At 36.1% G+C, this 19,213-nt stretch overlaps 3 protein-coding genes across 3 annotated transcripts; 1 reads left to right on the top strand and 2 right to left on the bottom strand.

The window, feature by feature from the left end:
* Positions 1–1,744: 1,744 nt before the first annotated feature.
* On the bottom strand, positions 1,745–3,998 carry LOC106368522. The gene is made up of 3 exons (XM_048764916.1): positions 3,717–3,998; positions 3,196–3,620; positions 1,745–3,059 (listed from the first exon to the last, which is right to left on the bottom strand). The coding sequence occupies exons 1-3, from the start codon at positions 3,774–3,776 to the stop codon at positions 1,880–1,882; spliced, it is 1,665 nt and encodes a 554-aa protein (XP_048620873.1). The 5' UTR covers positions 3,777–3,998; the 3' UTR covers positions 1,745–1,879.
* A 5,747-nt stretch (positions 3,999–9,745) lies between these two features.
* On the top strand, positions 9,746–10,252 carry LOC106453966 (ATP-dependent RNA helicase DED1-like). Its single transcript, XM_013896153.1, has 2 exons — positions 9,746–10,013; positions 10,125–10,252. The coding sequence occupies exons 1-2, from the start codon at positions 9,746–9,748 to the stop codon at positions 10,250–10,252; spliced, it is 396 nt and encodes a 131-aa protein (XP_013751607.1).
* Positions 10,253–16,450: 6,198 nt separating this feature from the next.
* On the bottom strand, positions 16,451–17,571 carry LOC106345275 (universal stress protein A-like protein). The gene is made up of 4 exons (XM_048764915.1): positions 17,232–17,571; positions 17,028–17,137; positions 16,739–16,857; positions 16,451–16,650 (listed from the first exon to the last, which is right to left on the bottom strand). The coding sequence occupies exons 1-4, from the start codon at positions 17,401–17,403 to the stop codon at positions 16,560–16,562; spliced, it is 492 nt and encodes a 163-aa protein (XP_048620872.1). The 5' UTR covers positions 17,404–17,571; the 3' UTR covers positions 16,451–16,559.
* Between the last annotated feature and the right edge of the window lie 1,642 nt (positions 17,572–19,213).

The following is a 19,213-nucleotide window of genomic DNA, read 5'->3' as shown; positions in this document are numbered from 1 at the left end:
GGGTATTAATGTCAACCACTATTATTGAACGCCGCGCAAAGTAGTCCACCACCCAACCAACGAGCCCCATTCCGCAGAAATTTATTCTCTCCTTTGGAATATATTGGGCTAGAAAAGAAGACTAGGCCCATAAATGTAAATATGATATACTGGACCACAAAGAAGTAAAGACTATGGTATTACTTGGCCATAGAAGAAGGATCAGTCCCATAGTAGTAAGGAGTATTATATATAGGGTAAGAAGAAGATTAAGCCCCATAGATGTAAAGACTATGGTATATTGGCCAAGATAAGAAGACAAAACATGTAAAGACATGATATATTAGGCCAGAGATGAAGATTAAGGCCCATAAATGTGAGCTGGCTTGTATGGTTTGAGTTCCCGGATGGATTTGATGTAGCTACCATTACTATTACATGCTATTTTTATAATGGCATGTCTCTTTGGCCATCCCCTTCTTTAAAAAGCTGTTCATATTCACATTTTAGATATATTATATTCAGTGGTAGTTGGATAACACAGACGTTTTCAACATGCTTGCTTGTGTAACTTGTAAGGTACTTCAGATTGGAAAACTGGATCTAGTTTCTGTCACGCACTAAACATAATTTATTAGCTACGGGTGGGACTGTGCTAGTTACGCTTGTTTTCGTTGGCTATAAGTCATGAAAAATAATACTATACTCCATCGCTGCTCCTCTGACCAATGACTAATAGATAATAGTCTAATACCTTATTATTGTATATTAATTCTTACTTTTCAAAAATTTCAATACGATATCGAGTATTAAAAATTAATAAAGTGGTACGATTAAACTAGTAATAAGTACACATGATAGGCTCACATGGATACACACTGACATCATCATATTCATATACCTGGCCACGACTGATCCTCTTTCCAATGTCTCCAACATCCTATACATCACGTGCTTCTTTATTTAAACTTTCCCACCTTCAATTTTCTTACATTTTCCTATTTTCACATCTTATGTATGTGTTAATTCGACCACATTCACCCAAATCAAGCTCAAAATGAACCAATTCCTTTATGATTAAAATTATGTGGACATTATCAACCATGGCCACAATAATTTGTCTTGCACGTCCATGTCTTGTTTAGTTTAACGTGTCTATCACTGCAACAATCAAAAAATGTATATTGACATTAACTATGTGCGTGAATGTGTAGTCAAGAGGAGATGAGTCAGATGACGATGATGCTATTTTTTAATAAATAGGTTGCAGCTTGCATAGTATTCCCTGTGGCGTTCAGCGATTATTCTGAAACCCAAATGCGAGAATGGCAGATAAATAATTGCATAGCAGATTTTAAGATCTCTCTCTCTCTCTCTCTGATATTTTTAAAACTTGGAAGAATTTGACCAAACCCAACTAGTTTCCTAAATCTGGTCAAGGTTCATAAATAAATAAAAACCACCCATCTTTCAGATTATTACTAAACCAAATCATTAATTTCTTTAAACAACACGAATACCACATTATGGGGCTGCCAAACTTTGTAGATAAGGATTCCTTGGAATATTAACTTGTTGTGTCAGACTCGACTCGCTTATCCATTTTAATATGACAAATCTAAGAGGAACATCTCTTAAATATATCAGAAACTATAGGCTAGTATCCATATGCGTGTCAAGACTTTAATGGGGCAGTAATATTAATCCAACACTTTAAGCATTATCTTTGCAGAAGTAAAGACAAGAAACTTAATAGAGACGAATATTAAAAGTGAAAAAAAAAAATTATAGCGGAATTTTATTACATGCATATATGAATAGATACATTAACTGATTTTTAAATCGCCCGGGAACGGAGTCGTTTCCACTTTCTTGGTTCATGAATTTCCCGGTTAAGCATTTAACAGCTGAGTGCTTCGTATTTCATTGGAATCGGTTGGTTAAAACCGGTCCTAGATAGTAAACTCCCAACCGCAGCAAGATCTCGACAGAAAACTCCTTGATACGCGCTTGAATTTCCCGGTTTAACATCTGAGAAACCGTTTATCTTAACCGAACCAGGCTTCTCAACCGGTTCATGTTCTTCAACCACTTTCGTTGACTTTTGAGTCAACACCATCGTCATCTTCCTCTGTTCCTCCTCTGCTATCGTTGCCGTCAAAACGGAGTAACCTCTTTGAATCAAACGGTAAAGCAACAACGAAGCCATACTCGCCCGATCTTTAACAGCGATAACCTCCTTCTGATCGGCGAAATCACAACGATCGATGAACAACAAGGCCTTATCAGGCTTATGTCTGAGAGTCAACACGACATTGGCTCGATCAAGCTCCGATCTTGAGCATCCGCGTCTAACTCCGATCAAACCATACCAATCAACGTTCCCGATTTCTCCGTTGGCGATCTTCGCTTTCAAAAACTTCGACTTCGTCGTCAAAACGCATAACTTCCCGGGGATCTCTCTGTACTTCACGTTGTGTCGTTTCCACGGCGGTCCGGGAAGCTTCCGATCACGTAAGATCGTGTTGTAAAGAATCTTCAAGTGCTCTAAGTCGTGAAGCGAGTCAGGCAAACACCGAACCGTTTCCAAAAGCGCAGCCCTCGTCTCCAGCGCGTGGATGCACGACGGCTCGAGAGCCAGCGTTTTGTTGCAATCGGCGATCGCCTCCGCGATTTTCCCGGCGGATCTGTACGCGGCGGCGCGGTGCATGTAGCAATCAGCGAGGAAGCCTTGCGGCGCCGGACGACGGCGTCCGTCGAGGATTTTGGAGAAGTGGCGGATGGATTCCGAATAGTGTCCGGCGTCAAATGCGGCGAATGCGGCGGCGCGACGGCGGAGGAGGACCTTTGTGTGTGCGAGAAGGCGAGAGACGGTTTCGCATTCAGGGAGTTTTCTTGGAGAAGAATAAGCAGAGGATGATGACTCGGAGTCGGAGAGGAGGACACAGAAGCTATCGTCGGACCAGCATATACTCTGACGACGGAACTCGTCGGTTGCGAGGCGTTTCCCGGTCTGAAGAAGAACCAATGCGTCCTCCATTAATCCTAGGTGGCAACAAGCTTGTCCCAATACAGCATATCTGAAAATTTAAAAATAATTATTTTTTTGTTATAAAAAAATCAAACCTTCAATATATTGAAAATTAGAGAATTAATATAATTACTAATTTCATAAATATTCAAACTTTCAATATATCTAAGAAATAGAAATTTTACCTCCACTGTTGTTTTTCCTTATCGCCATTTCTACAGATCCCCGCCATTACTTTCTCCTTCAAGTCAGAAAGCGAGAGGCACGTGAATGGAATGGAGGAGGAGTCACGGTTAGGAGAGAGAAGTTTCCTCGAGAGTTGAGAGGAGGATGAAGAAGAGGAGGAGGAAGAGTAAGAACCGTCGGATGAAACGGACCCTTCTTCGTCTTTAGCGGCGAGTTTGAGGCTAGGAATGTAATCTTGAAGCATGTTAGCTACGTCCTTGTAGCGACGGAGAAAAAGCAAAGCTCTGGCTTTAAGCTCTAACGCGATTTCGGAACGCGGCGATATCGATAAAGCGGCGTCAAGTATATGAATAGCTGAAGCAGCGTCGTTTTGGTCCTCACTCGCCATCAGAGACTTTGCGTCTTTAATGTAGTTATCAACAAGCTGAAAGAGTATAATGTAAAGTTAATATCTATTTGAGTACCCATTACAGGATATGAAACTGAAGAAAGTTTGATGATTTCAGGTTTGTATATATACCTTCTTGTGAGTGAACCACCAATGCATCTTGTTGTCCTTGCGGAGAGGAAGAGCAGCCATTGTTGCAGAGGTATTATGATTCTGATTGGGTTAATAGATGGAACTAGATTTAACTTTTTGTGTTTTTTACTCTTTCCCAAGAATTCTTTGCTTCTTTCTTCTCCAAGATTTGAGAAAAGAAAGAGAAGTGTTTATAAAGAAACAGAGAGATAAAGACAAAGGAGAGAAAAAAGGAAACAGAGTATAGGGGAGAGAGAGAGATGACAGCTTTGACCTGAGAGAAAATTTCTAATCACTTTAAAACCTTAATAGCTGGCACCATTTCCCTTTTACATATTCTCTGTTATGTAAATGTAAATATTTGATCTATTATTATTCACTTGCTATAAGTGCTTTTGTCAATCTCGTGTTTATCTTAATTAAAATCATATCTCTTTGTAATTTTTCTGATTGAAAATCATATCTCTTTGTAATTTACTTTGATTCAATAGTTAATCTCGTGTTATATCTCAGATTGTCAATCATATCTCTTGTAATTACTCTTACCCAACATGTAATAATATACTTTTTTACCTTAATCTATATTACCATAATCCACTCTAATTAATATTTGTATCAATTATATTTTTAATATCTTAATTGCCTATTCTTCTGTGGAAACCCTTTTTAATTCAGTTGTTTATTAAAATTGTTAGCTTATGATTCTAGACCATAAAATCTATGTTTTAATTTCAACAAAAAGCAAATTATATAAATTATTAAAAAAAATTGTAAGAGATTTTTAACGTAGAATTTACGTAGAATTTTATAGAACAGTTTGAGGTGATCAATCATACGTGAATTCTATTAAAATATGTAAAATTATTAGTTACAAATCGTTTATATAATTTTTTATCATAGTTTGTAATATTATAATTAAGACTTAAAAACCTAAGGATTTTAAACTAGTTTCTTAAGTACATACTAAGCCATGATTTTGGACTAAAATCTTACTTTTAACTTTAAAAATATTTTAGACTTCGCTAATTATTGCACTATTTCTTTTTCTTTCTTGTTATCAACTATTTTATTTTCCTCTTTCTCTACCTGTACATTTTTCACTCCGATTTACTTTCATGACACCAAGTTACCAACCGCACCCTAAGATTGAGAAGCCTTTAAAACAGTTTCTTAAAATAGTAGAGTTTGTAATTTATATGCATCACTGTGGTATCACTGTGGTCTATCATATTGTCTTTATGACATTGGCATAGTATGACGAATGATTGCACTGTTTCATCACCCATCTCTTCAGTAATCATGTTCAATAATTTCTTACTATATACTTCAGGTTTTATTTTCTTTGCTAGATTCCTTTGCTATTATTGTTTGCCAGAAATGAAATCTTAAAACGGAGCCTATGATATTGATCATAACGTGATGTTGGCCATGTCAAGAATTTCATAGCAGTGCATGTTTGCGCTTTGATGAACTATACACGAATTTTAATCATTTCCTGACACATGATATATTTCAATTAGCTTTCTGATTTTGTACCATCGTGAAATCACGTAACTAAGTTAATTTGGGGGAGGGGATGGGGTGGGGTGGGGCGTAAATGTTTGCAAGTAAACATCATGCTATTGCAAATCATGTCAAGTTTTGTATGGTCCAAAATAATGTAATGTCAACATGTATGTAGTAAGATATACATGGTCTGAAATCAATATGAAATGTGAAATAAATGTTTTTTCCCTTAGAATTCTTTTTATCTTATTCTTCTAGCAAGGCAACAGATGGTTAGCCTTTATGATTGGAACTGCATTTTCTGAATAAATATAACAACAAGAATAATAATGCAGCTGCAAAAATGATTATATCATAGGTACAACCTCCTTCCACATTTTTTGGACGTATAGGCAAAATGTGTGTGTTGGCCACAAATTATAGCCGTATTGATAATTATTCATCCAGAAATGTATTAATGATCTTTTATTTATGCTTAATTTAAGCTACAAGTACAGTTTTGCTTGAATCATATATTTTCCTGTCAAATAAAGAAAATTGTAATAAAGTTAACCAGATGATTTCCATTCGGTTAGTCTAATGTTTTGATTGAATTTTCATGGAATTGAACTAGCTAGTTTCGAATTAGCGATAAGTGTGACATTGCATGCATGTTTTATAAACTTCAAAATCTCGAAAACTAAATAACTGATGAGACGATTATACACAAAACACAAGTTATTAGTTGAGACGATTATATGTGCCAGTATGGCTTGACCTAATGATCTGGCGAATCTCCGCTTTATAATTAACAAACACTAGAAAGACAATTATGTGTAAATGCGGTTAACTTGTAGTATATATAAGTTAAAAAATCTGGTTGAGAAATGGGTCTACTTAAGGGTATCGGTCCCCATTCCTTAAACATGTTAGCATCTCAAGAGGCATATCACGAGTCATGACGACGTATGTATAGATACCCAATATAATATGCACATATATAATCTATACATACACATTATAAAACTATTATCTAGTGTTTTTTAAACAATACATATGAAACTTTATAAACCGAATTAAAACACAGTCTAATTAGTTTTATATACTTCCATAGAAGGCTATTAGTTCAAACTCTTAACTACACCATTACATATCAAGTATTAGTTCCGAATTGATCAATGCCTGTTGTTATCGATCACCAGTTAGGTTTATGTTTGACACGTTTTGTCAAGATATGTCACACATATGCTAATTTTGGTGTATACATATTCCTGTTAAAATATATATTCTTAACATGTAGCCATATATCTTCGTTAAATCCCTTCTATCATCTTTTTTATTGTTTAATCCCGATATTATATATTGTACTTTACAAGTTGTAGGAGGCATGAGCAGACTTACAAAACCTTATCAAAATTCATTTAATATCAATATTTCTCCAAGTGGATTACGTACACACACTACTAAGTAGCCCTGCGACTTTGCCCCGAACCGAACCAGCTGAACCGAACCGAACCGACATTTTCGGTTTTCGGTTCGGTTATGTTTTTGAGTTCGGTTTGGTTCGGTACGATTTTAAAAAATAATTTGGTTTTCGGTTCGGTTCGGTTTTTAGTTTTTTTTTTTTTTTTTTTGGAAAAACTGAAAATAACCGAAATTAACCGTAAATAACCGAAAATAACCAAAAATCACCGAAATAACTGAAAATAACCGAATTTAACCAAAAAATCCGAACTTTTTTAAAAACCTATACCGAAATTAACCGAAAATCAAAAAAATTGGTCATTTTCGGAAATTTAGGTGAAAACCGAAAACCGAACCGAACCGAACCGAAATTTAATTCGGTTACTTTCGGAAATGGTTTTTAAAATTTCGGTTAACCGAAAACCGATGGTTCGGTTTCGGAAAACCGAAGTCGCAGGGCTACTACTAAGTGTTTGAACTTTGCAAGATGATGGGTGCATTGTCTATTGGAGACTTTTATCAAGACATGGGTTTTATATAGAAGAACCACATAAGTGTCAAAGTCGCGCAAATATTAAGACAATAAACTATAGTTAAATCCTAGTTGTGTAATGAGAGGTCATTATTTAAATGTCGAATATGGAGTAAACAATAGGGAATATTGCCTTGGGCAGCAAACCAATCATCTAGTTTGGCTCAAATTCATACGATAGAGACCTCTTTTTGATCCAAAAGCTTCGGGTTTTGAACAAAAACTGAGACCAATCAAATAAAAGTCAGACAGAATTCAGAGGAAGGCACGTGTTATTGGCTTAGATATCACGTGGGAATGAGTGATCCATGTGCATCCCTTAGCCCCAAAAACCAACTCAACTAGTTTTTGTAAATACTCACATTTTCAAACTATTCTTTGATCCGATTTTCAAACTAGATAAAGAATGGTTATTAAGTATATAGTTTCATTACAACATATACACATTGCTAAGCTAAAACTCGCAATGCAAAACAAACAAAATGTTATAAATCATGGAGTGGATTGCCATTAACCAGGCCCGGTCCAAGACCGGCTCAATACCTAGAAGATGGAGAGACGACCGAAGCCCTAGAGAGAGGAGAGAGAGAGAGACAACCACAAAGCTTGGAGAAAAGGAAACTCTTTCCTTTTCCTAGTAGATGTAATCTTTCTATTATTATGTATTAGTAGTTTTCTTAATCCTATTGGGTTTAGGTTTTGGATACTTTCCATTTATCTTTATCTTGTAATCCTTATATAAAGGAATCTCTATTGATCATTAATAACAGATAAATATTCAGTCTCTAAACTCTCTAATTACAACGCGTTATCAGCACGATAGACTCCAAAACCCTGTGACAAAACCTAACCTAAAATCCGTCACACATAAACCCTAATCCAGGTGCAACTTAAGATCGATCTACCTCCCAAACCCTGAGGAACCAGACGACGAGCCACATATCAAATTGAAGCTCTTGACGAGACGAATCCATCAGCGCAAACCGTTCGTCGATCCAATCTAAGACACGCCCTCACTCGCAGAAACAATACCCGGCGCCGTCTTGGTTTTTTGGAACCCTAATCCGAACCAACAAGATTTTCTAGCCAAATTCAAATCCTGTGAAAGATAAGTTTATCATACCTTAGTTGTCTGATGATATCTTGTTCAGATTATGGTATTCATGTAATCTAATACTCTTTGTTTTTATTTCATGAGCTGAGAGGAGTTGGTGCAAAGATCTAATCCCGAAGAACCCTAACTTGTTCTTGCTTCCGTTCCGGCTTGCAAACACCTGATCAACTAAAGCCCTTAAGCGTTCCTGATCCTAGACATTCGCAGCTTCCTGTTCTCAACAGAGCCAGCCCACGTTCGTATCACAGACAGCTCGCGTCCCGTCCCAGCTTGCGACCCGATAAGGAGCCAGCTCGCGTCCGTGTGCAACTAGAGGTTCATCTGACTTTGGTGGTCCGGTTCCACCCTACAAAATAAAGGTAATTCGAAATCTGAAAACAAGAAATCGAATCTGGTTGTTTTGTAAAGATTGAAACCCTAAAATATAATCTCTAAGATGCCTAAGGACAAATAGATCAAACCCTAAATAAGTAAATCGGAGTTCGAATAAGTCCGATCCCCTAAACCATAATTCGAGATTGATCCATTGATCAATTAAAATCAAAGTCTTAATGATTTTGAATCTCAAATCAAACTCCCTTGATCTAAGATCAAGTTGTTCCATTAAACCCTAATTTGGAAAAACGGTTTTAATTGTTTGATTTGAACCTTGATTGTTTGTTTGATCACCTAGAAAGATTGCTAGGATTGTTTAAACTCGAATCTGAATATGGATTGCATTCATACTGTTTAAAACGAATCGACCAGCATGTAGTTTATAAAATCTTGAAACCGTTTGCATTAAGTAGAACTACATGGCCGTGTGGCTTGATGATTGTTTCGCACCATGGTCGATTAGATTGCTTGATTTTCATAAATGCATAAGACATGTTTGTGGCCGAGCTTGTTGATTATCTTGCGGCCACATGATCACATTGTGAGACTTAATTTTGAATGATGATGTGATTCAGATCTCGAAAATCTCAAACAGAGACTATGCAGCCCTTAATCTCTCCGGAGATAACTACTTGCAGTGGGCGCTAGATACAAAGATCAGTCTAAGGTCAAAGGGACTTGGTGATACTATCATCAAGGGCAACAATGAGACCGATAAGAATCGGTACATGACTATAAGTATTATACGCCATCACCTCATTGAAGGTCTAAAAGATCAGTACATCAAGATGGAAAATCCACTAGAACTTTGGGATGATTTACAGCATAGATATGATCACCAGAAAACGGTGTTACTTCCAAAGGCTAGAAACGACTGGAAGAATCTTAGATTCTTGGATTATAAGTCGGTGGATGAGTACAATTCAGTTTTATTTAAGACGGTCTCGATGCTGAGACTTTGTGGTGATACTGCAACAGCAGTACAGAATGAAAGGCTTCGCCACATATACTGATCTGATCTCATGCCTGCTTCTGGCCGAGGCAAACAATGAGCTCCTAATGAAGAACAGTGAAGCTAGACCTGTTGGAACAACACCATTACCGGAAGCTAATGAGGTTGAAAAGAAAGAACTCAACAAGTGCAATTACGTCCAAAACAATAAGAGATCACACGGTAATAGCCGTGGTGGTTACAAGGGGCGTGGCAGTGAGAATTACTCGAACAGCCGAGACAACTACTCGACCGGCCGGAAAGGAAACCACAATAACCGTGGTCGTGGTTCCAATTATGGCTGTGGCCGAGGTAGTTATGGCCGTGATCGAGGCGGTATATCCAAACCGTCTTACTCGACCAAATCCGTTTGTCACAGATGTGGAATGGGAAACCATTGGGCCAAGAACTGTAGAACCCCTAAGCACTTATGTGAGCTCTACCAAGAAAGTCTAAAGAACAAGAACCCAGAGGCTCACATGGTTCACGATTCCGGATATGAGGCCGATAATGATTCCAACATTGCTAAAGATGACCAGATGGACTTTGAGACCTCTGATTGTCTCAAGGACTAAATTTCGATACGACTTGTCTTATTGCTTTATGATATGCTTTGATGTTTCACAATTTTATATATATATATAATAAGAATTGATTTTGAATTCATTATCTTGCCTGATCTTACTTGAACATATAAATAATTTTAAAGAGTTGCCTAAAGGGCATAAAACCAAGTAAGAAATCATGAATGAGTATAGTAAGCATAGTAAAGAAACTATGGCTAAGACATTGCCTTAAAAGGCATTATACACACCCAAAAGAACATGTGACCCATTGAAGTTATAATGTACGGTTTCCAAGTAGAAACAATGGGTAAGGAAGGAAACAAGTTCCTTTAGATTTTAAGAAGAAAAACGCCTAAGACCTTGAAAGAAAGTGGTCGAGACTATACCTATGATCTCTACTGATCAAAACTATGCTACAGATCAGTATGATAAAGAGGCAAGAGATGTGGTAACCATATTGAGATAACACCACGAAATTTTACACTATATGGCATGATAGGATTAGCCATCCTAAAGTCTAAACTTGATGCAAAGATTGGAAAGGCACAGAGTTATCCCGTAAAAGATCTCACGTTGTGAAACATGTACACAAAGAGAAACTCATTAGGCTTAACTGTCCCAAGCACCACGACCTTATAGTATGGTCATGAGGGGGAGAGAGGATAAACCCATGATCAATACTACAAGTTCGTGTACCACTATGGTCTAAAGACCATGTTATAAATGGCTCGGCCATAAAAGGCCATTCCTCGGCCGTAGATGCCATGTTTTAAAACGGCCAAACCATAAGGCCATTACTCGGCCAAAGAGACCATGTTATGAACAGGTCGGCCGCAAGGGCCATAACCGGCCAGAGAGGCCATTACCTATAAAGATTCGGCCATATAAGCCATTAGCTATAAGATTAAGATTCTAAAGTCTATAAGCTTGGAGACATTATGGTTTACATGTATAGAATAATAATATGATCATATGCATCAGGCCATATAAGTGAGCATATTTATTCTCATCTCAGATTATATACGGGTCATAAAACCAGACATACACCATCTTAAGAGATTTTGAATAAACCACCACATACATACATGTGCCGTCTAAGATGGAACCTCAGAAGGGGATTGAGAATATATAAGAATAAGATCTTCTCCACGAATTCAAAGGACCGTGAGCCAAAACATGGGTGATTAAAATAGTGGCCAGGTACGGATTGCATGAAACAAATGAATCCGGATATTCAATATTAAAGGAGAAAGATTATAAGCTGGACAAAGAAAGATTAAAAGGTAAAAGAATGATAAGAATGGTTTTAACCATCATTGTCTTGGCAAAGATCTTCGGACTAGAGATTATAATTTAAAACGTCCAAAGAGAGATTATATAAAGCTAGCTAATTGAGAAGCTAATCGAAATGCCAGACACTGACCCGAGAAATGACCAACCAGCTTAGCACCAAATGAATGTCCTAGAAGAGATATAATCAAGTTGCTATAGAGTCTATACAAGATAGACCAAGTGTTCTATAAGATAAAGGAATCTCGGATAGAAAAATGGTACATAGAATATAGATCCGAGATTATAAGGGAAACCATACCAGACATTGAGAAAAGGCTGCGCAACTACACATCTAAGGTACCAAACCATGTAGTCTTGGGACGCCAAGCTACTAGGTAACAAAGGTCCTAGATAATGAAATCTCAAAGTGATCAGATCATGTTTGGAACATAATGGAACCACATGAAAGTGTCGACACACACACACATTTGTATAAAGATACATAAAGTTTTAGCACTTGAACATAAAGAGATGAACGAGGATCATGAACCCACGAATGAGTAGTCATACAATCATAAAGATCATAAAAGATTATATTGAAAGATAAACGTGGAGGTTCAAAGTATCTAAAAGAGAGATGAGCGTATTGGCCATATACATATACATAAACGTCATCTGATAAACGAGTGAAATAGATGGATCTTGTGAGGTAAAGAAACCGTGAGAGAAGGCACATGATCACGAGGTCTAAGAGTGTTCATGTCTTCCTACTTAACAGCATTAGATCATAGCTTGTTACACAAGGTACTCACAGAGATCAAAGGAACAGATTATAAGGAGATAAACTCCTATGTGGTGGATCCTGCTACAGATTTTTGAAATTGACAATGGTCTGGTCATAAGAAAGATATTAGATACAAATGATATAGTAAGCAGCATATGGATCACTGGATAAGATGAAAGAACAGCTTCGTTCCTAAGCTGATTCATGGACTGAAACTTAAAGCAGCTGCATATAGTATGTAAAAGAAATTGATCACGCATGATCATTGATCTTGAAGTTGTATAAAAGACAATCCAATACAGTCCATATATTTGAAATTCCTTGTGATTATACTAAACCTAAAAGAGGCATAGAATAAATCTATATGGGTGTCCAGCTAAATGCGTCCGACCCTCTGGCTAAAAGGCGTCCAGCACTCCGGCTTAAAACGTCCGGCCCATCGGCTAAAAGGCGTCCGGCCCTTATCCCCTGATCACGGACTAGTAGAAACAAAAGGTCAACCATCAGGTTGCAATCCGACATCAGATTCCCTAAGTAAGGATCCGGCATAGCAGAACGGTCTGCTGCCATATAAACTCCACAAGGCAAGTAGTGGACACTTATAGACGAGGTCTATGACCCGGTCATGATTCGGCCAGATTGATACATGGTCGATGGTAACCATAAATCGCCAAAGTAAAGAGCAGTTGATAGTAGACGATCACGTCTAGACTATGGACACATGCAAACACGATTTGCAAAGACCAAATAGTGATCTCTGAGGACAATATGGTTCATATTGTTTAGCACACATGCTTTACCGAGACACTTAATGTCAAGAGACATGAGAAACGACCTGAGAAGTCGAAATGGTCTAATTACGGTTCAGTAATGAAACTGGCCGATTACTCCCATCCTATACATACAGGAAATATTACGCACCAAGATGCGTAGAATGTAGAACCTACAGTGAGGTTCACATCAGGGGGAGTAGTGCGTGTTGTACTCTTTTTCCTTCGTCATGGTTTTGTCCCACTGGTTTTTCCTGATAAGGTTTTAATGAGGCAACATGAAGCGTACTACGAATCATGTATGGTTATGCCATCCAAGGGGGAGTGTTATAAATCATGGAGTGAATTGCCATTAACCAGGCCCGGTCCAAGACCGGCCCAATACCTAGAAGATGGAGAGACGGCCGAAGCCCTAGAGAGAGGAGAGAGAGAGAGCCGACTTTAGGAGAGAGAGAGACAGCCACAAAGCTTGGAGAAAATGAAACCCTTTCCTTTTTATAGTAGATGTAATCTTTCCATTATTATGTATTAGTAGTTTTCTTAATCCTAGTGGATTTAGGTTTTGGATACTTTCCATTTATCTTTATCTTGTAATCCTTATATAAAAGAACCTCTATTGATCATTAATAACAGAGAAATATTCAGTCTCTAAACTCTCTAATTACAACACAAAAAAAGTATTAATCAATAGGGAAAATACTAAATGGGCAAGGCTTCTTTTTTTCTGTGCACGTCAATGGGCAAAGTTAGATGAGATGATGTAGAGAAGAGAATATGGAAAAGGAGAGGTGACATAGGACTAGTACTCTCCAGCTCGGCTGTGCTTTTTTGAAAAGTTGCGAATAATAACGACAGCAAATAAAATTTAACAAAGAAAAGTACGTAAACTACGATTCTAATTCGAATTTGTGTGGTAATAATATATTATTTAACTTTGGGTCACTAGACAATAATCGATCCAAAGGAAAAGGGTTTGTAAAAGGGTTTGTTACTGGAATATTTTACTTGTGTTGCAAGATCTAAATTATTAGAGCCTCTCCATCTTTAATTTTAATGAAAAAAAATGAATAAAATAAAAAAAATTATGAATATAAAAGTAATGATATAAATTTGTATAAGTATTTTTAAGTATTGTTATTTAAGAATTTCTCTAAAAGGTATGGGATAAAGATGATTTTAGCTTTACCACTTATATGGATGGATATTGTGTATTTGTGTTGCGGCTTGAACGGTTACAAATAAGTGGATGAGATTAAGGACGCATTCTGACTATGGATCAGAAACATGTTCACACATTTTTAATGAAATAGATTATACATGGTTATCAAAAGCTTCGTCTGTTTTGGTTTTCCAATACATAAAAAAAAAAACAAAAAGGAACCAAGTGATGAGCTCACAAAGAAACATGACACATGGAAAACAATATATACCAACACACATTATGGTACATCTGTATGTCAAAGTGATTGGTCTTCATTGTAGGACACTGTGATTGTTAAATGTCAAACTCGATTCACATGGCCATTTGTACATACATTATTAAAGGCTTTAAGTCTTCATCTTTCGACAAAAGCTCAGAGACAGCCATTGCCTTAGACCCACACAGTTACACACAGTCATGAACACAATTAGTTTCACACACTTCATCATATCCTGAATTTAAAAGTCGTCAAAAATAGAAAATCGTGCCAACATATATACAAAGTTATACACACATTGTACATACTTCATTAAACAACTTGGGAATTTGACCACACATCAGATATACAGTGAGAGCAGACAGAATTGATATCATATAGTTGATAAATATTGAGAAACCCAGAAGAATCCTTAGCAGTAATTCATCTTCCTGACAATGCTGCAAATTACCACTTCAAGAGAACGAACATTTGTTCCTGCTAGATTCATTTTACCTTTCCCGGTGGTGAAATTGATTAGGCTTAGATGATAACGCAGCTCATCTTATGATGCAGCATAGAGAACGTCCATCTAGTTTCCAAGAACAAGGATAGGAACATTTGATAAAGATTCATATGAGAGAAGTGCGTCAAGTTCTTTCTTTGATTTGCAAACCTCTCCTTGTCATATGTGTTGGACCCAATTTCGGTCCAACACTTTGATTGGGCCTGAATGACTCGGACCGTGCGAAAAAAGCCTAATCCATGCTAGCGAGTTCGGATCGATTTGAAGAGCTGAAGATTGTGGGGAAGTTGAGAGAAATCCGAGATCGATCGATTATAAAAGGAGATCGTCAGAAACAAAGAAGGACACAGAAAAAACCCTAGAGAGAGCCTAACACACATCGACCTCATTTCACGTCGCTTTAAGTTTTTTCTCTTATCGATCTCATTTGTAATATTGGATCTCGTTTCTCTCATTGTATTCAGTCTTATTCATCAATAAAATCCATCTCTGCCTACTAGAATCTGATTACATTGTTGTGTTCTAAAGATATCGTTGCCCACATCATCCTCTCTTCCCCAAATTAAACTTTTGATCACTATTAAATACTTAGTGTACGATTTTAGGATCTACAATATGCATTATCGGCACTGAGCCATGGAAGCATGTGCTTCCGGCCTTGTTTACGATTATGAGAGAAGTGCGTCAAGTTCTTTCTTTGATTTTGCAAACCTCTCCTTGCCATATGCAATATTGGTCCTGAGGGGAAGCATGTGCTTCCGGCCTTATTTACGATAACTAAAATTTCGGCCATTTTTTAAACAAAGTCTCTTATCGCTCAGTTGATTAATGACTTACAAGTATTCTGAAAGGTTATTGGTTTGATCTTCTCGAGTCATTTTTACTGCATTTTGTTACCTAAAAATTTGTTGAGCTTCGGAATCAAAATATTTTAGGGCTGGGCCTGGTAATATGCATCCACCAAGTAAACAATTGCATCGACCGAATCAGAAGGTGAGATAATACTACTAATAATAATATTACAAACAATATAGACCTCGTCCTTTCACATGTGAATCAATGTGGTTTTTCAGGCGTTGTCGAGGTCATATAGTATTGCCCAATAGACCCATTACAACAATGGGCCTTGCTTGAAGCTAACAATTAGAGTTAAAGAGACATCTAAACTGCAGGTGCACAACAACAACAAAAAAACAGACATCTAAACTGCAAATATCCAAAACGTTTTTTTTTCTTCCCAAAACGTTTATGCTGTATACGTAAATCCACTGTTTTTCTCTTGAGAAAGATCGTAAATCCACTGTTGCGTTTAGAAAATTTGTTGAATTAGGTTTTTTAGTGGTGCAATATAAGACCTAGTGAAAATAAGAACTAAGAAGGTAAAAGTAATTTTATTAGTGCCCCCATGTCATTACTTATCCGTTAAATCATTTTTATTATCATAATCATTCATTACTATTTAGAATTTAAAATGTTCATCCATATATTATTGCATTCGAAGATTGATTTATCTGTTACATCAATTGCTTTGAAACATATACAATCATAAGAGTTATGACTTTTGCGCTCAATTATTTTGAGGATTCTTCTTCTTCACGATAATCACAGGGCATTTTACTCGTTTGGCACAATACTCGCTCACACTGCCTAGCAAAGCCCTATCAATGAGACATACATAAACCATATTAATGATCAGTCAATCGTAACTAAATAAGATTAAAAAAAATAAAAGGAGTAAAACCTTACCTTTTGAAGAAGCCATAGTCATGTGTTCCAATAACTAACATATCAGCCTTAAGTTTCTGAACTACGTTACGTATAACCTCCTTGGCATCTCCTCTTCCAACTCTTCTCTCTATATTAATCTGCATATTAACAATAATAACTTTAATCATTTGTATCCCATACAACAGAAACACGATTACTTCTAAATACTATATTTGATCATGTTTCGTTAACCTCACTTGCAAATAATCTGTAAACTCTTTTTGATACAATCCAACAAAGTGATCCAAGTTTATAGTAAGAAACTTACATCGGACTCAAAATCTTGGTAGACGGTTCGAGATCGAGCCATGACCGATTCCACGAGCTCGTGTTCATATTTCTTCAACGCTGCAACCGGATCTCCGGTCACTATAAACCCTAGAAACTCGACCAAACACACAGTCCATAAGCTGAAAGAATTATTTCAAGGGTAGTTTAATCAAAGGATGTATTATGAAATGACGAGACTCACCTGCGGCATCGATGGAAGAGTAAACAGAAAGAGGGGGCTTGACGTAAAGGAGGATGAGGGTATTGTTGGAACCATATGGAAAAAGATTGTCAAGACTCCATGAAAGAGCTTCCATGCTCTCTTCACTTTCGTCTACTGCTACTACAATCTTCCTCTCCTTGGTTTCCTCCATTTTCTTACTATAACAATTAGTGATTTACTTGTTTTGAAATAGTAGAGAAAATATAGGAGAAGGTTTGATGGAAGAAGAGAATGCTAATTTGTTTCTGTTTATACAAGTAGCTAGGCAAAACTCAAAACCCACTTGATTTCCGGTTTTGGAGTTAAGTGTTTTAGTTTAGATATAGTTTTGGAGTTTTGTAACGTGCAAGTAATATCATCTCCAATGTATTTTCCCATTTTTTCCTGTAAAATAGAAAAACTCTATAATAGAGATGAGTTTGTCTCCAATGTATTCTTCTATTTTTTCCTCTAAAAAAGAATATTCTTGATATATTTTTTTTTCTAATGTTACAAATAATACATTTTATTTGTGAAAGTTGAAAACCAACCCAATTTAGTGTAACATTCATAAAATTATGATATTATTTACACTGAATATTTTTATAGAAACTATTATGTAAATAAAAAGTATGATTATATATAGGGGTGGGCGTTCGGGTACCCATTCGGGTTCGGTTCGGGTCTATTCGGGTTTCGGATTTTCGGGTTCAAAGATTTCAGCTCCATTCGGGTATTTCTAAATTTTGGTTCGGGTTCGGTTCAGATTTTTGTGGGTTTGGTTCGGATTCGGATAACCCATTTAAATTATTTTCAAATTTTTAAAATTCATTATATACTTTAAATTTCTCAAAACCTATAAACAAAACAAAATATTACATATAAATTTGAATAGCATATGTCAAAGTACCTAAAATTAACATATAAATTGGTTTGGTTTGAATATTTGGATTGAGAATCAATAAGTATTGTTGGTGTTTTGAGTATACTTTAGCTATTTTAGACATGTTACTTTTGACTATTTGTATATATTTATAAGTATTTTGAACAATTTAAAAGTATCTTATATATTTTGATGTTCTTAATATATATTAAATCTAAAAATATTTAATATATATAAGTATATAAATAAATTTCGGATATAATCGCGTACCCGGAATACTTCGGTTCGGATCGGGTTTGGTTTCGGTTATCTAAATACCAAAATTTTGAACCCATTCGGATATTTAATAAATTTTGGTTCGGGTTCGATACTACTTTTTCGGATCGGGTTCAGTTCGGTTTTTCGGATCCGGGTTTTTTGCCCAGTCCTAATTATATATTTATATAAACAGTAAATTTTCACTAACAAATATTTATTTTGGTTATAATTGTTAAAGTAAAAAATTAAAGGATTATTTTGTAAATAAAAAATATGCCTCTATTATAAAGGAATGTTATTTCTTCCTCTAAATATAGAAGTGAAAATATCAATCTCTATTTTAGAGGAAGAAATAGAATAGGTTTGGAGTGATTTTATCTCTAAATGCTATTATAAAGACAAATATAGAGGTGACTTGGAGACGTTGGATTATATATGCAAAAAGGCTTGCATACACCTTCTCATGACTATTTTCACAGCTGAAAAGTCTAGGGCCATAGCTTTTCTCTTAATGAAAAGATAAGATATAAACCCATGTCTGTGGGATAACCAATCATATAAGATATTGTAGATGTGAATGTTAAGTACAATATTAAACTTTTTGTGTTGTTTTATCAGACTGTATATCGAAGTCTTATATATGTGATATTTGTATAGAAATTATTCATGTTTTATAAACTACCATTCTCTTTTTCGAACAAGTATATACATATATATATATACTAGGGGGGTGTTCGCGCGGAATATTGTTTTTATTATTGCTAAAAACATGATTTTTTGGATAATGTAATTATGTTGTCGTTTTTATTTGTTAAGATCATTATTTGGTGTTTTTAGTGTG

Source organism: Brassica napus, chromosome C8 (genome assembly GCF_020379485.1).
Source record: "Brassica napus cultivar Da-Ae chromosome C8, Da-Ae, whole genome shotgun sequence".
Taxonomy (NCBI): Eukaryota; Viridiplantae; Streptophyta; class Magnoliopsida; order Brassicales; family Brassicaceae; genus Brassica; species Brassica napus.
Note: the sequence above shows the minus strand (reverse complement) of the source record. Positions and strands in the feature narration are given on the sequence as shown.

What these genes read in the sequence shown, in the direction of transcription:
- LOC106453966 (XM_013896153.1), top strand. Translation starts at nt 9,746, where the DNA reads ATGAAGAACAGTGAAGCTAGACCTGTTGGAACAACACCATTACCGGAA. An exon ending in TTATGGCCGTGATCGAGGCG is followed by an intron (nt 10,014 to 10,124) that starts GTATATCCAAAC and finishes AGCTCTACCAAG; the next exon opens with AAAGTCTAAAGAACAAGAAC.
- LOC106345275 (XM_048764915.1), bottom strand. Translation starts at nt 17,403, where the DNA reads ATGGAGGAAACCAAGGAGAGGAAGATTGTAGTAGCAGTAGACGAAAGT. An exon ending in CTCTTCCATCGATGCCGCAG is followed by an intron (nt 17,138 to 17,231) that starts GTGAGTCTCGTC and finishes TCGAGTTTCTAG; the next exon opens with GGTTTATAGTGACCGGAGAT. An exon ending in GACTATGGCTTCTTCAAAAG is followed by an intron (nt 16,651 to 16,738) that starts GTAAGGTTTTAC and finishes TCTCATTGATAG; the next exon opens with GGCTTTGCTAGGCAGTGTGA.
- LOC106368522 (XM_048764916.1), bottom strand. Translation starts at nt 3,776, where the DNA reads ATGGCTGCTCTTCCTCTCCGCAAGGACAACAAGATGCATTGGTGGTTC. An exon ending in GGTGGTTCACTCACAAGAAG is followed by an intron (nt 3,621 to 3,716) that starts GTATATATACAA and finishes ATACTCTTTCAG; the next exon opens with CTTGTTGATAACTACATTAA. An exon ending in AAGGAAAAACAACAGTGGAG is followed by an intron (nt 3,060 to 3,195) that starts GTAAAATTTCTA and finishes TTAAATTTTCAG; the next exon opens with ATATGCTGTATTGGGACAAG.